General features: G+C 39.9%; 1 protein-coding gene across 5 annotated transcripts in view; it reads right to left on the bottom strand.

Annotated features, from left to right (window-relative positions):
• SLC22A15 (solute carrier family 22 member 15) overlaps positions 1–15319 on the bottom strand; it is a 111113-nt gene that overhangs the window by 31481 nt on the left and 64313 nt on the right. The window contains exons 9-13 of one of the 5 annotated variants that reach the window (XR_011494915.1): positions 13024–13144; positions 11468–11540; positions 9180–9368; positions 8723–8868; positions 3704–7766 (exon numbers count right to left, since the gene is read on the bottom strand). Coding sequence is in view for 1 of the 5 variants with exons in the window: in XM_014848276.3 (XP_014703762.3) it covers positions 8779–8868; positions 9180–9368; positions 11468–11540; positions 13024–13144 (473 nt within the window). In the remaining 4 variants the exon portion in view is untranslated. Of the gene's footprint in view, positions 1–3703; positions 8869–9179; positions 9369–11463; positions 11541–13023; positions 13145–15319 lie in introns of those variants that run through there. The other 4 variants (XR_011494917.1, XR_011494916.1, XR_006514609.2 and 1 more) reach the window with 4 other exon arrangements.

The following is a 15319-nucleotide window of genomic DNA, read 5'->3' as shown; positions in this document are numbered from 1 at the left end:
TTTACAGATGTCGTTAAGGTAAGGATCTTGCAATGAGGAGATTAGCCTGAGTTATCTAGGTGGGCCTGATCTAACCACAAAGGTCCATACAAGAGGGAGGCAGCAGATCAGACTTCTACTCAAAAGGTTATGTGACCATGGAAGCAGAGATTAGAGGGATGTGGCCAGGACCAGGGAGTGCTGCAGCCTCTAGAAGCTGCAAGAGAAAAGGAATGGATTTTTCCCTGGAGAACTCAGAAGAAACCAGTCCTGCTCGGATCTTCATTTTAGCCTCTTGAGACTCATTCTGTAGTCTCACCTCCAGAACCACAATAGAATAAACTTGTGTTGTTTAAAGCCACTAAGTTTGTGGTAATTGTGTTACAGTATTAGGAAACTAATACAACGCCTATTACTTATGTACACTAAAAAGGTCCTTGGGAGTCTTTATGGAAAAGTTTGATCAGCATTTCCTAATCACTGGTCTTTTCTGCTGCCATTCTTCCTGTAAAAACAAAGTACTTTTTTTTTAAATTGAGGACACATTGGCTTATCATTATATACACTGCAGATGTATATCATATTTCAACTTCCGTATAGATTGCTCGTGTTCACCACCAAAAGTCTAGTTGCCATCTGTCACTGTACATGTGCACCCCTTTAACCCCTTTTGCCCTCCCCCCAACCCCTTCCCCTCTGGTAAATGCCAATCTGTTCTTCTTACCTATGTGTTTGTTCATTTATATTCCACATATGAGTGAAGTTATATGGTGTTTGCCTTTCTCTGTCTGGCTTATTTCGCTTAGCATAATACCCTCCAGGTCCATCCATGTTGTCACAAATGGCAAGATTTCGTCTTTTTTTACGGCTGAGCAGTATTCCATTGTGTATATGTACCACATCTTCTTTACCCATTTGTCCCTTGGTGGGCACCTAGGTGCTTCCAAGTCAGGGCTACTGTGAATAATGCTGCAATGAACGTAGGGGTGCATGTTATCTTTTCAAATTAGTGTTTTTGTGTTCTTTGGATAAACCCTCAGAAGTGGAATAGCTGGATCATAGGGTATTTCTAATTAGTTGAGGAATTTCCATACTGTTTTCCAGAGTGGCTGCACCAATTTACGTTCCCACCAGCAGTGCATGAGGGTTCCCTTCTCTCCACATCCTCTCCAACACTTATTTTTTGTCTTTTTGATAATAGCCATTCTGATGGGCATGAGGTGATATTTCATTGTAGTTTTGATTTGCATTTCCCTAATAATTAGTGATATTGAGCATCTTTTCATGTGCCTGTTGACCATCTGTGTATCTTCTTTGGGAAAATGTCTGTTTATATCCTTTGCCCATTTTTTGATTGGGTTGTGTTTTTATTGTTGAGTTGTATGATTTCTTCATATATTTTGAATATAGCACCTTATTGGATACATGATTTGCAAATAGCTTCTCCCAATTGTTGTCTTTTTGGTTTTTTTAAGGTTTCCTTTGCTGTGCAGAAGCTTTTTAGTTTGATGTAGTCCCATTTATTTATTTTTTCTTTTGTTTCCCTTGCTTGGGGAGACAGGATATTCAAAAAGATACTGCTAAGATCGATGTCAAAGAGAAGAGCACCCTGCTTATGCTTTCTTTTAGGAATTTCATGGTTTCAGTCTCACATTCAAGTCTTTAATCCATTTGAGTTAATTTTTGTGTATGGTGTAAGATAATGGTCTACTTCCATTCTTTAAAAGCAAAATATTCTTCATCCTCCTCTGCCTTGGTTGTAGCAGCTATTCAGAGGAAACTATAATGGAAAAATGAATTACAATAAATAGTATGGGAAAAATATTATTTGAAAGTAATCTGCTGTTCTCTGCCAAGTTTCTTTCCCATAAACTTCAGAAGTAAGTTTCTGCAATCTAACTAGGCTGCATTAGAGGCAAGCATATTACAGACATAATTCATTTCAGGTCTCTATTTTTCTATTTTATATAATCAAGGAAATTTGGGGGGGAGGGAGATGATGTGAGACTTTAAAATATTTGTTGACGATAGTCAATCTTTGTTTCCTCAGAAAGGATCAGCAATGTGGTGAGATGCCATCCTTGATGTTGTCAGTATTTCTTCAGTACCCACTGAACAATTGGTGTTGGGAAGCAAAGTTGTTCGGTTGATCACACTCCAGTTGTAGACAGTGTAAACATGTTCCAGTCCCTCTTCTCTTACATTCACATAGTCTAACATGATTCTGCTATGTAATTAAATGGTTGCATGCCATCTGCAATAGCAAAGAGGAAAGCAAATATCCCATATATGGTGAAATGCCTCTATAATAATTAAAGTGGCTGTAGAAAGCAAATGAATCTCCTGTATCGTCACCAGCAAGAATAGCTTAGCTTCAATGATTTTTAAACCCTAATCATGTGACATGACGGATATTCACCAAACTTTCACACACCTCCCAGTGCTGAGTATCTCCTGTTTACCTCTCTGGATCCACTCCTCGCCTGTGCTGCGCACCAGGAGGCTGATCTGTGTCGACTGCATGAATGAGCTTCCTTCCGCATACTGCCTTCTGTTCTGTGGTTTCTGGAAGCTCTGCCCACATGTTGGGAAATCATTCATTTATTAAACTCTTCTCCAAGTTGAGCGTGCATTTTTTGCCCACTTTCCACAGTCATTTCATCAATTTCTTGAAGTTATATTTTGAAGCTAGGCAATTCCATCAGAATCTATTCTATTTGAAATCCATTGTTCTGTGGGCTCTCCACTGAAGTTATTTTAATACTGATTTGGCTACATCTGGCCTTGACATTTTTCCATAAATAAGTAATCTCTTCTAAGCCTTATACTACAGAGCTCTAGGGTCTCAGTTCAGAAATTGTCTAAATGTTTTCCACAGATGCAAAGCTCTTCTTCAAGAGAAATTTAGACCTAGAGGGATAACTCTTCATCCAGGCAGGAATAACAGTGAAACTTTATTTTGCAACAGAATATCAATATTCTTGACTGTAAAGCACAGCAGAAAAAGCACGAATCACTTGAATTAGCAAATGCTCCAGTCACTCACTAAAGGATTTAACCATGAAATGACTTTGATCTAGCAAAAATTTGCCAACACTTTGTTTAACATTGTTGAGATCTGTCCACCTCAATACATGGAACACTTGTTCCATTCCAATTCTATGAATATAAAATTGTCTCTATACATTTCCCTACTGAAGGCATTTAATTTCACTGTTTTACTACAACTAAAATGGACATTTTTGCACACATCTCCTTGCACGCACGTGCACTAGGCAAGTACTAAGGCAAATGTTAAAGGTATTAGGTTTCACTTTTTCCAACCGGATGTTTTGATTGGCTTATGAATTGTGAAATCACTTTCAGGTGTCTTCACGAGCATTCTTTTCATTTTAAAGCAAAATGGAACAGAAAACACAATGCAATGTATATAGTAAGGGTAAGTATTATTTCACAAAACTTTGCTTTGGTTATATACATGGATACGTATGTAGGTGTGTATGCTGTGTGTGTCACAGTGTAAAACATTTTTTGTTATAATGGGTTATAGTCAAAATATCTGAAAACTGTCCCATGATGTATACAAAGCAGAATTCTGAATCATAAAATATGCACATGTTCAACCTGACTTGCTATTGACAATCTAGTTGATGAATAAATTTATAATTCTATCAGATGTAAGTAAATTCCTTTTCCTTTACATCTTCAAAATTTGATTTTATGATTCTTTTTTCCCCAATCTAATGGATTTTAAATGATATATATATATTTTTTTTTTAAGATTTTATTTTTCCCTTTTCTCCCGAAAACCCCCTGGTACATAGTTGTGTATTTTTAGTTGTGGGTCCTTCTGGTTGTGGCATGTGGGACGCCACCTCAGCATGGCTTGATGAGCAGTGCTATGTCCGTGCCCAGGATCCGAACCGGCAAAACCCGAGGCTGCCGCAGCAGAGCAAGAGAACTTAACCACTCGGCCATGGACTGGCCCCTAAATGATACCTTAATGTTGTTTCATTTTGCATTTCTCTGATCCTCTAGTGAGGCTGAACATCTTTTCATCTGTAAGTTGCCTAATATTTTTTGTTAGCTTTCCTATTTTTTGGTAAACTTTCCTATTACTTTTCTTTCTGATTTGTACTAATTCTTGATATATTCTTGATATTAATCCCTGTCTCTTAGAGAAATTGCAAGTATTTTTTCCTAATCTACTGCTTTTAACTTTGTGGTGTGTTTAGTCCTCTAGAAGGAAATTCTAAGTTTAGATGTAGGCAAACACATCAATCTTTTTTAAAAAAATCGTGTGATTTTCACTTCTTGTCTAAGAAATCTATCTATGCCCCAAGGTCATAAGAATATTCTCCATATCATTTTATAATAGTTTTAAAGTTTTGCTTTTTTTCATTTAGGTCTTCAATTAATTAGGAATCTATTTTTGTTATGGTGAGAAGAAAGGAGGTAAATTTATTTTCTTTGATATGAAAACCCAATAGTTCCCACATCAATAATTGAATATCTCTCTCTTTTCCCACTGATTTGTCAAGCCATCCTTAAAAAATGCCAAATTGTGTTATATGTTTGGTCTTGTTCTGGGATCTCTATCATGTTCTATTGATCTACTTGTCTATCGCTGCACCAATACTATAGCTTCGTAAGTTTCGATATCTGGGAAGTCAAGTCCCTTTTGCTTGCTCTTATTTTTCAAGATTGTCTTGAATATTTTTGGATGTTTACTTTTCCATATGAGTACTAGAATTATTTTGCAAGGTTCTATGTTAAAATCTTGTTCTATCTATGTTCAATCTATATTGTCTCTACAATCTTCAGATTTTAATCAATATTGCCCCTGACTATCAACATCTCTGCTGAAACTACCTCAGCAAAACCAAATGCCTCCACCAGTGTGGACCCAGCAGAAGAAAACTGACGCATCACAAGCATGGCCTACACCTTCCAAATTCCATCTGTATCTGGCGGAAATTAAATTGCACCTAGAAAGCTAGCTGCAAGGGACTTTGGGAAATGTACATTTTAGCTTCAAAGCCTCTGTAGCACAGAGGTGAATGGTGGATTTCAAACTAGGGCTTGCAACCTATTGGTGGGTCATGAAATCCATTTAGTGGGTCACAAACAGCATTTAAAAAAATGAAATAGAACAGATCATAAGTTATCAGTGTGCCTAGCAAGAATAAGCATTGTTCCATGAAAATTTTATATTTATGTACATATATATTTTTTAAACATACACACACACACACACACACACATACACATATTTGTCAGGTGGGAGAGGAGAAAGAAAAAGACAGAGAGAGGGATATAGAGAGAAAATACATGAAAAAACGTTTCCTATTGTGGGTCAAGATCAAGAAAGTTTGAAGCCCAAGGTACCAGGAAGGTGAAGAGACACTGTGTACCGATTCGCTGTATGGACTACAATATCCCTTATTTTGCTAAGGAAGTTTCCTTTCATTCCTTGACTGCTAATAGCTTTTATTTTAAGTAGGTGTTGAATTTTGCCAAATACTCTTTATGTATCTACTGAGGTAATCATAAGATCTTATTCTTCTTTATGTACTGCATAGATGAATTTTTCAACAATGCATTATCTTTGCATTTTTCTCTCTCTAAAAATATTTTTATAGTTATCTATTGTGCCTATGACTTCCAAACTTCACTACAGCCACTGTCCCACACACCACCCATAAGTTCTAGCAGATTCTATACATGCCCAATTTGTCAAGGATGCTACTATATATCCTGACACATTCTGTAAGAACAAAAGAAAAGGCTTATGTTTTGTGACTCTTTATTAAATTCATAAGAGGCCAAAATACCTGCATTTTATTTAGTTAAAAAATCTTTTATAGATATCTTTCCAATTTAAGAACCAATGATCTAATAAGAACTTGTAATGGAGGAGTAAGTCCTATTGGAAAGCTGTATTTTAATTCTGATGTAATAGTGACAATTCTCAATGTTGTTGTGAAGAACTTACATCTACTAAAACTATCTTCATCAATTTGACCTCCACAAAAATGCCTGTCCAGATTACATTCACTTAAGCATTGCCCCGGGAACTTTCATTTGCTTCTTGTGTATTTCTTGTATTTTATTTGCTCATTTTTAAATACTAAAGAAGTTCATATTGCTTGAAAGCAGCCAAATGACAAATATTGCCTTTTCAATGGGCAGTGGTTTTAACTCAACAAATCAGGAAACCAGAACACAGTTTCTTTCAACAAATCCATGTGGTGCCAAGGTTCTGAACAAACTGTTAGCAGACCTTTGACCCTGGAAATCCTGCGGTTTCTTACGTGTCTTACATTTTTCTTGCTGCTTTTTAGGAAAAAAGAAATTTAATTTTGAACACAATAAAAAAATAAAAAAGGATATTTTTTACAATTCGTCTGCACAATCAAAATGTTACCTATAAATTAAGTTTTCCAATAATTTAATCCACACAAATATACAAATGTGTATATTCTCTACAATCACTATTCTTCAACAGTTAATATCAAAGGGAAAAAACTTTATTTTTATAAAAGGCAGTGGAATGATAAAAGAGTAATTATTAAACTTTGCCAACAGACCATCTAGAAAGAAACAAAATTTAGTGACACATCCAATATGAGCAGCTGATAGCACGCCCAGCCCTATTAAGCAACATGTATTCAAACTGTGTATCCCTTCCTCCCTTCTTCCACCCCAGAGCTGGGAGAAGAGGATACACAGGGACAGAATTAACGGAATCCTCATTTATGTAGCCAGAGGCAGAGGGAACCCCAGTGCTAATAGAGAGATGGATTCCTGGTCTTCAAATAGAACAAAGCCATATACTGGCTATCTCTGTGTGTTGGCCCTATGGGTGATAAATTTTTTAACGTCTAGTTTCTAAATTTCCTATAATGGGATGTATTACTCTTATAATGCAGAGAGCTCCAACCAGGCAAAAATCACATATATGTTAGTTTATTGTTTTATCTTTAACATTCGACCAATAAAGAAGACCTTCTAAGTGTCCTTGTAAGTTCTTCCTCTGTTCTTCTCCTGGTGTTGGGGAAGGTCTCCATTTTCCAGAAAGACAAGCAGGATTCCACAATTTGGGGGTTTGGGTCAAATTTTCCTGGGATTTATAAAAATGATACTGGGAGGAGTTTCACAATTTCCCTGATGGCTGGAAACAATAATACTTATTAGGGTCCTCCTGTGTCTAGGCCCATGTCTGGGCACAGCAGAGAGAAATAAACAGTGGTAGAGATGGCCCTATTTGTGAAGAGCTCAATACATAATCAAGGGCATAAAGGAGATAAAAATATTTTAACAAATACAAAGACTGATAGAGTGCAAGAAAAGAAGTCAATGTAGAAGAGGACAGAAGAGTGTTGGAGCCAACTGTGGGTGATCCCTCCAAGATTTCCAGAAGCAGTCACAGTGACATCTTCTCTCTACCTCTAATGCAATTTCTTTTCTCCAAGAGATTAGTAGAAATGGAAATTCTGAAAACACAAAGACATTTTCCTAGTGACCTACAGCAATGCTGCCCAAGCTTGCTGACTCCAGGTTAATACTCTTATTTGGGATAACACTCAAGTTTCACAGGGAAACATATTTTTAGCAAAGTAAGTATGATTTTGACTTATTTGAAAGTTTGTAGTACTTAATGAAAAGTCAACATTTTCTATGAAGTTACTGAGGCTTCCATTCTACTAAACAGGCAGGGGCTGATCTAGGATTAAAAGAGTTCAAGATCTTGAATCTTGCCCAAGTCCCTCATTCATTGCACAAGACTGAAAACAAACAAACAAAAAACTGTGAAAGATAATTTTCTTTTCTTCCTTATTAAAAAATGATACCTTTTATTTTCATTTTAATATCCAAGTACTCAACAGGTCACTTTTTAACTGCCTTCCAGCTTTATGAAACTTCATCATTTACTGTGCATGATTCTGAAGTTATTGCTGGTACTAGAATCTGAGATGGAAATTTTTCTGGAGTGTGTATAAGTGGGAACTGAAGAAATTACACAATTTGAGTCTCAAGGGGAGCTCACAGGAAGCTGCAGCCACATCTCCGACTCTGAGAAGATCACTTTGGTACAGCTGGTATCTCCTAGTAGATGATCTGTGGGACTATAGGCACAGGGAACTCAAGCCAACTGCCAGGCTGGGAACCAAGCTGAGGACCCAAAGTTCATCTGATAGGGCAAAGCTGGAGGGTCCCAGGCCACACAAATCACCTCAGTGCTTTTCCCCTGGCACAAAATTGAAACGCTAATACCAACTTGCCTCAAAAGATCCCTGGTGAGGAGCACCTGATAAGGGTAGATGTCAAATATGGCATAAAGACGAAATTTTAAGAACCTAAAAAACCTAATTTTAAAAACCCAAACCTTAAATCTTACGAGTGGTTTATCTCATCCCACTAAAACAGTGAGAAGAAATTTTACATATCTGCCTTTAGATCATGATGAAGAACAAGCAACTTGATCAAACTTCTAGGAATAAATCAGCTTGCCACTCTGGTATGTGGATTTGAGCTATCCGGCCAGAGGTCATGGTTCTGAGCTAAACCCAAATTTTGGACAAATTAACAACCATTCCCTCAATGCAGTGATGGTCTCTCTCACAAAATCTCTTCTCCAACTTCCTTTCTGCCTGAACAAAATCAGTCCACGCGGAGGCCCTTCCACATATGTTCAAGCCTATCTTTCTACAACCCTCCTAAGTTTCCTGGGAGAACCTGCCTTAGCCAGAGGCACAAACGATGATCCTCTGCTGCTCAGGAGGAGTCTGGGGCCCTTCACTTGATCATCTGAGTCTCTTCATCCGCGTCGTAAAACTCTTCCTCTTCCTCACTCTCACTCCCTAAAGCGCTCTCCTTGCCTGCAGACTGAAACAGGAGAGGAGAAATGGACGGTGAAATGATGTCATGACATCGCTAAAATGAAAATTACTGTCTAGCATTCAACTGACAAACGTAGTTTTACAGCATCCATTTTCCTAAGAATTAGCCCCTAAAGTGTTCTGAGAAAGCTAATGAATCATCGATTATCTTTATTTCTCTGAAAATCAGCTGCTTTGTTTTTCAGCAGTTTCGCTTAGATCTATTTAATCTATTTAACCAGATATTCTTTTTTTTTCCCCAAAAACTATCATCATCCAAGTGGTAGATCTGAATGATTAAGAAAGATACCGCCATACCTGTGGGGGATCCAAAGTCTGTAAAGATAACGCTTCCTCCCCCAGCCTCCGATATGAATACACCTGAAGGTCGGAAAACGTCTCTAGCAATGGACTGTTAAGGGTTTCTGGCAATAATAAACTCAGGAGGCCCGAGGTCAGGCCCGTGGCTCCAAAGACAATGAAGGGTAAAGACCACTGCACGTATTTCTGTAAGGGCAGGGAGGGGAATGCAAGCAAACAAAGACTCAGTATTAGTTTCCTAGCAGCTGATGTCACGATGTCACGATGACTGAAGACCTGCCATGTTTACTGGCCAGTTTACACCTTCCCACTAGAATACACTAGAAACCTCTTCCCTCCCCACAGAGAATTCCTCTGGGAGATCATGGGGTGATTCCTCAAGCACACAGAGATGGGAGTGAGTAAACACAGCAGCTCTGGCGTGTGGACCAGAAGCAGCAGACTGCTTTATGCGTGGGGTGGGTATTGTGGGAGAAGAGGCGGTGGCTGCCTCTGCAGAGGCCAGGCCTCCATGGCCAGAGTTCACAGGGAAGAGGGGCTCAGCTTCCATTCCAGGCGAGTCACTTATAACACAGCGATCTCCACATACTCTTCACATAGGAGACAGCCCAAAATACTTGCTGACGACAAACTTTAAAGTTCTCAATCCTGGGATCAGCTGAACAATCCCAAGTATGCTCACTGATTCACTTAGCACCATAACTGAGAGGCACAGAAGTTAAAGGTATAAACACCCGAAAAAAGAAAAGTCTGGAGAATGCTAGCGTGTACACATTATTTGGAAACTACCTGAATTGAACAGGGTAGAGGGCCAGGGACACCATCACTTTCTTCATAGATCCAAAAGATAATCTCAGGAAAATTTTTTAAATAGTTTCTTTAAATATAAACAGATGCAAAGATAACACAGAAAATGTTCCTTGCAGGATGTTGCTTTGGGGCCTTTCTGAGCTGATTAACATTCTTGAATTCTTGCACAGGAGTTGCTCAGCTTTATCATCTTTTTGGCTTGGGCTTCCAAATTCCACGCATAGGACCACTATTAGTTAGGATGTCCCCTTAGAAAATATTTTCCTGATTTTTCAAAAGTGAAGAGATGATGGAGGAGGAGGAAGAGGGGATTGAGAGGTGGAGAGGGAGGAGGCGGACGGAGAGGAGGGGAAGAGGAGGGGAAACAGCAGGGAGGAGAATCTCTGACCTTGGCCACATACCCGCAAATTCATGTCCAGCACTGTGGGTGTCTTACCGAAATGAGGGGAACACAATGCTCTCACCTCTTTTCAACTTAGCAAGAATCAATAGAGACACAGTGCTGTGTACTACAATATTCTGGGATAGCCACCCCAAGTCAGAGATCTCTAAATACCTAATGTTGGACCCATTTTGCAGAATGGAACTAATATGACTTCTTCCTAAGAAGGGTCTTATGATCTAAGATTAAGCATGAAACGTGAAAGAGAGATTCAGAAAAGGAAGTGTATGGCAACTCAAAGAAAGAAAAGGCTACAATGGCATTTCAGAGACACCCCATACTAGGAATTGGTGAGTAAACTTGCCTGAGGGACGTGCAGTTGTCTACAAACAGGCTCATAGCCTCCCACCAAACCCAGTCACCCATTGACGAGGCCTTGCTGGAAAAGCCATTGACCAGACCAAGCAGAGATACGTGTAGGGCTCCACGGTTCTCTCGCAGAACCTGAATATTTCAAGACTAGACAGGTTTTAGGACTGTCATTTAGTCTACCCTCCTTTCTTTTGACTATGAAATTTAGAAAATGGCAAAAACTATTAGTAGACACACTACTAGGCATATTTCTCTTCTAATTTTCTTTTCCAAATGGTATGCCTTTGGGGAAGGTATTTAACCTCTTTCTGCTGTATTCTTATCTTTAATACAGGGGTAATAATAATGCCTACCTCATATGGTTATTGTGAAGATTACATGAGATGATACATGTGAAGTGCTTAGCTCAGAGCCCAGCACGCAGCAGAAACTTAGTGACTATTCACCAAGTGGCTAACTTATGAATGGGGACAGGAAGGGGCAAGCTGGCACTAGCTAACTCTCCAGTGAACACAGACGAGCTAAAAATCAGAGCTATCAGTGGTAAAAGCATCCTTGGTGAGAATCCATCCACCCTGATGGGTCCTTAATCTAAAAAGCACAAGGTTCACACTTGTATCAGGCATCAAGTGGCACCTGTTCATTATCTCTTTCTACTCAAAAGCACAAGAATTTACAAAGCAGAGATCAAGAAAAACAAAACCAGAAGGTACAAACCAACCAGTGAGGGGATGAAAGGAGCAATAATCCCACCAACTCGGGAGAACATGGAACAAGCGCCAAGCCCGACATTCCTAAAAACATAAGAAAAAGTGAAAAAGAAATCAGTCAGTTCTAGAGGGACAATTTAAAGACCCTGGGGGAGAGTGGGTCCAGAATAATCTATCCCAAAGCAGAAGCGCAGGAGCCTACAGAGCAGTGCTGCCTACTAGAACTTTCTATGATGCTGGAAACGTTCTATAATTGCAGTGTCCAACATGGAAGCCACTAGACACATGCAGCTACTGAGCGCTTGACATGTGACTAGTAAGAATGAGGAACTAAAATTTTAATTTATTTCATTTAATTAATTTAAATTTAAATTGCCACATGAAGTTATTGGACAGTACAGTTAGAGAGGATGGCGTAGAAATGAGCATGCGAATATTTTTTGTCAAATGTTCTAATGGGTTTTGGTGTCTTAGGTCTCCTGTCAGTTAATATAGCCATTGAGAGGCGGGGCTTTACAATCTGAAAAGTCTGCCCACTTATTTAAACTCAACTAATTAACTATTAAAGGGTCAGGCATATAAATAGGAATTGACTGAGCATATATTCTCAGAAACCAAGAACCTTCTTGGGGAGTGTGGGTATGAAAGAGGTGGAAGTGAGAATGACAATGTTGATAGGTAGGGGGACCATAATCATCCTGTTATGCCAGGCTCATCATTCCAAATGCCACCTTCACTCTCCAAAATGTCCCAGTGTGGGTCATCCCAGCTTTATAGTCAATAGCCAGAGAAAGTAGGTTTTAGAAACAGTCAGAAGACGACTAGCCAAGTGCAGACAATCTGATCTCTTACTGGGGAAGGGCAGAAAGAACCATTAGGCTTCTCGCATGGATAAGGGAAACAGAAGGATCTGTGGGGAAAAGATGGGGAAAGTGCCGGCTGAGGGATCCGGCTGGCCCTCAAGAGGCAGTCCATCCAGCACAGACTAAGCTGCAATCCCTGCCCTTCGAATCTGAGTTTGTTTTTCTGTTTTCAGACTTATTTTATGAGGAGAAACTTGGGATGGAATACGTTCTTTTTGACATAAGTGTGTCCTACTTATTAAAAACCACCATTAACAACTAATAGGTAAATCTAGTATTCACTTATCACTATATGGAATTACCTTTTTAGAAATGTGTATATTTTGTGCCAAAATGTAGGCTCTGTGATAACAGGGACCCTGTCCCCTGGTCTGTCATGTGCCTGACACAGAACAGGTGACCGAATAAACGAAGCCCGCTGGAGTAAAAATGACATCCAAGCACTATTTGGGAGATGGGATATGTTTAGTGCAGACTTCGTCTCTCACGATTTACATGAGGGAATTCAGCCCAAGGAAAAGCTCCATCTTCCTCAGCCAAGCAGGCAGAGAGCAGCTTCACAGTTTCTGAACTTGCTTTCTGAGTTGCTGCTGGCCCACCCCAACTATGCTCCAGGTTCAGCAAGAACCATCCCTCGGCTGATGCAAACATCTAGAACAGAATGCAGCTGGACGAAGCAGAAGGCAGCCGTGGCTGCGGCGTACCTGATGACTGTTGGGTACAGCTCAGAGGTGTAGATATAGGCGACGTTAAAGGCAGCACTGATCGCCAGCTTCCCCAGCAGAGACAAGGAACGGCTGTTCACCACTGCAAACACACCTGTGTCTGAGGACAAGTGCAGCACCTGTGAGCACCTTCGCAGAGAAACATTCCTTCAAATGACACATTCATTCTGAGGGAGCAAGAGGCATTAACGCTGATCGCAAACAGCAAAGATGTAGTACATCCAAATTCAAAAGGGTTAGTAATCACACAAATATTTCTCAATGTTTTGGCTATCCCCATGAAATCCCTGAGAGCTCCCTGCAAACTTGTGTACGGCAGTACAGTGAGTTTCATGAAAATCCCACGTTTCATGCACCAACCTTGCCTCTCCTCTTCCCTCCCTTGTTCAATAGTCAGTGATGTAAAACGTGGTGGGCATGAGAAGCCCTGGCACGTGAGAGGAGGAAGTCATGGATACAAGAGGCAGAGGCGAAGTCCGGAGCAACTCTTTTCTTCAGTTTGCATTCCTCGGTGTTCCATTGCGAAGATAAGGAATAAGCCCGTTACATTACCACCAGAGGATATAACGCATTAACGTTCTTTAAAGAACAAGACTCTAAATATGGAACTACTTTTAATGCTTCCTCCTCCCCAACTTCTTACTTGAATTACTAATCAAAATGATATTTGAGTTTCTTAATGTAATATTTTAACATAAAATGCAAAAATATATTTTATGCCACTTCACTTGCCTATCAAAAATACTATCAATTATCCCGTGGTTCTTTTCTTTGTTAACATTATCCTCTCTGGGATCTTACAATTTAATTATTTCCTTTCAAACACATTTAACTTCTCCCCTTCAAAAACCCACTAGCCTCTACCTTCAAAATGACAATTTTCCCCTTCTGAGGAAAAAAAAAAATCTCATTGACTGTTGTACTTTCTCCCTTCACTATCAAACATCTCCAGTGAGTGACCAACCCTCCATGTGTGCCCTGTAACTCATACAAGCTGGCTTCCAATACCATCCTCCCCTGAAATCCTGCTCTTGAAAGTCAACAGCAATGTCCTAATCACCAAAGTAATTGCCTCTCATCCTCCTTGACATTTCTGCCAAAGAGAACACGCTTGTCCTCTTCCTTGGGGCTGTAGGCATGACTCATATAAACTACTCTTCCCTTAAATAACTCAGATGCAATATCCTCTCCTTCCTTTGACCTCCACTGCCCCTATTTCCTGACCCATTCAATGGGCATGCTTCAGACATTCTCCTGTAAATGCTTCCTTTTCCATCTTGTCTGCCCAAAAATATATTTTGTGTTGCCTCCAGCGAAGGCTGGAATCTTGTTTGTATCTGTGTCCCTCCCAGCACCTGTCAGCACGATGCACATTGGTGCTCACTAAACATTTGTTGAACGAGTAAGTGGAAAGGCTACAAGAGAGATATTTAAGCGAAAAGAATCTGTGCTCCTGCTCTCTCAGTTTCTGAGAGGGAGGCATACAATACACTCCATTCCAAAATATAAGTTTCACCTTCCTGGCGTGACTATGAAATAAACCTTTGCCTACTTTAAAGATGGCATCCCGAACCGAGTGGCCCAGGCACTGCCAAACTCGACCATCTGGGCTTTCTCTTCTTTTGCCAGGCTATTTGGAAGAAGATGTTAGCAATTTTAAGTACTGAATATTTTATTTTAAGGCATGAGGCGCTTCGGAAAAAGAATTCTGCCTTTCAGCATTTACCCCAAGATATGTGTCTGGACTTTTGATATCTATCATCTTCAATTAAACCCATAATGAGAGCAAATTAAATTCATCAATTATTTTCCAGAAAACTGAATCAGTCAGGAGAAGGCAGTGGGTGGCACTGAAGCAAACAGAAATGTGCACATTTGCTTGACTGCAAATGATCTTTGGGACTGTTTTCAACCTGTACAGAATGGCATCTTTCAGAACTGTATGGAGACACTCAACTACACCTTTAACAACAGGTTAGGGGACTGCCATCCTGAAAATTGAATTCAAATGGCACCTCACAGAAGGCTTATCATCTCAACACCCACAAGTTCCAAGGCTGGAGAAGTCTCTCACATGGGACTCAGGACACTTCCAGCCGTGACCCATCTGGGGACCGTGGCTCCAGCTGCACGCCCAGAGAGCATTCCCATCAGCCTAACACCTCATCTGATGCTTGAAACTTCTCTCCCATCTTCCTGTCAGTGGAGTCTGAAGTCGCCACTTGAACCCGGGGGAATTCACTTTTTCTTAAGGTAGCCCACATCAATTTCAGAC

This window comes from Equus asinus, chromosome 16 (genome assembly GCF_041296235.1).
Source record: "Equus asinus isolate D_3611 breed Donkey chromosome 16, EquAss-T2T_v2, whole genome shotgun sequence".
Lineage (NCBI taxonomy): Eukaryota > Metazoa > Chordata > Mammalia > Perissodactyla > Equidae > Equus > Equus asinus.
This window is presented reverse-complemented; position numbering and strand designations above follow the sequence as displayed.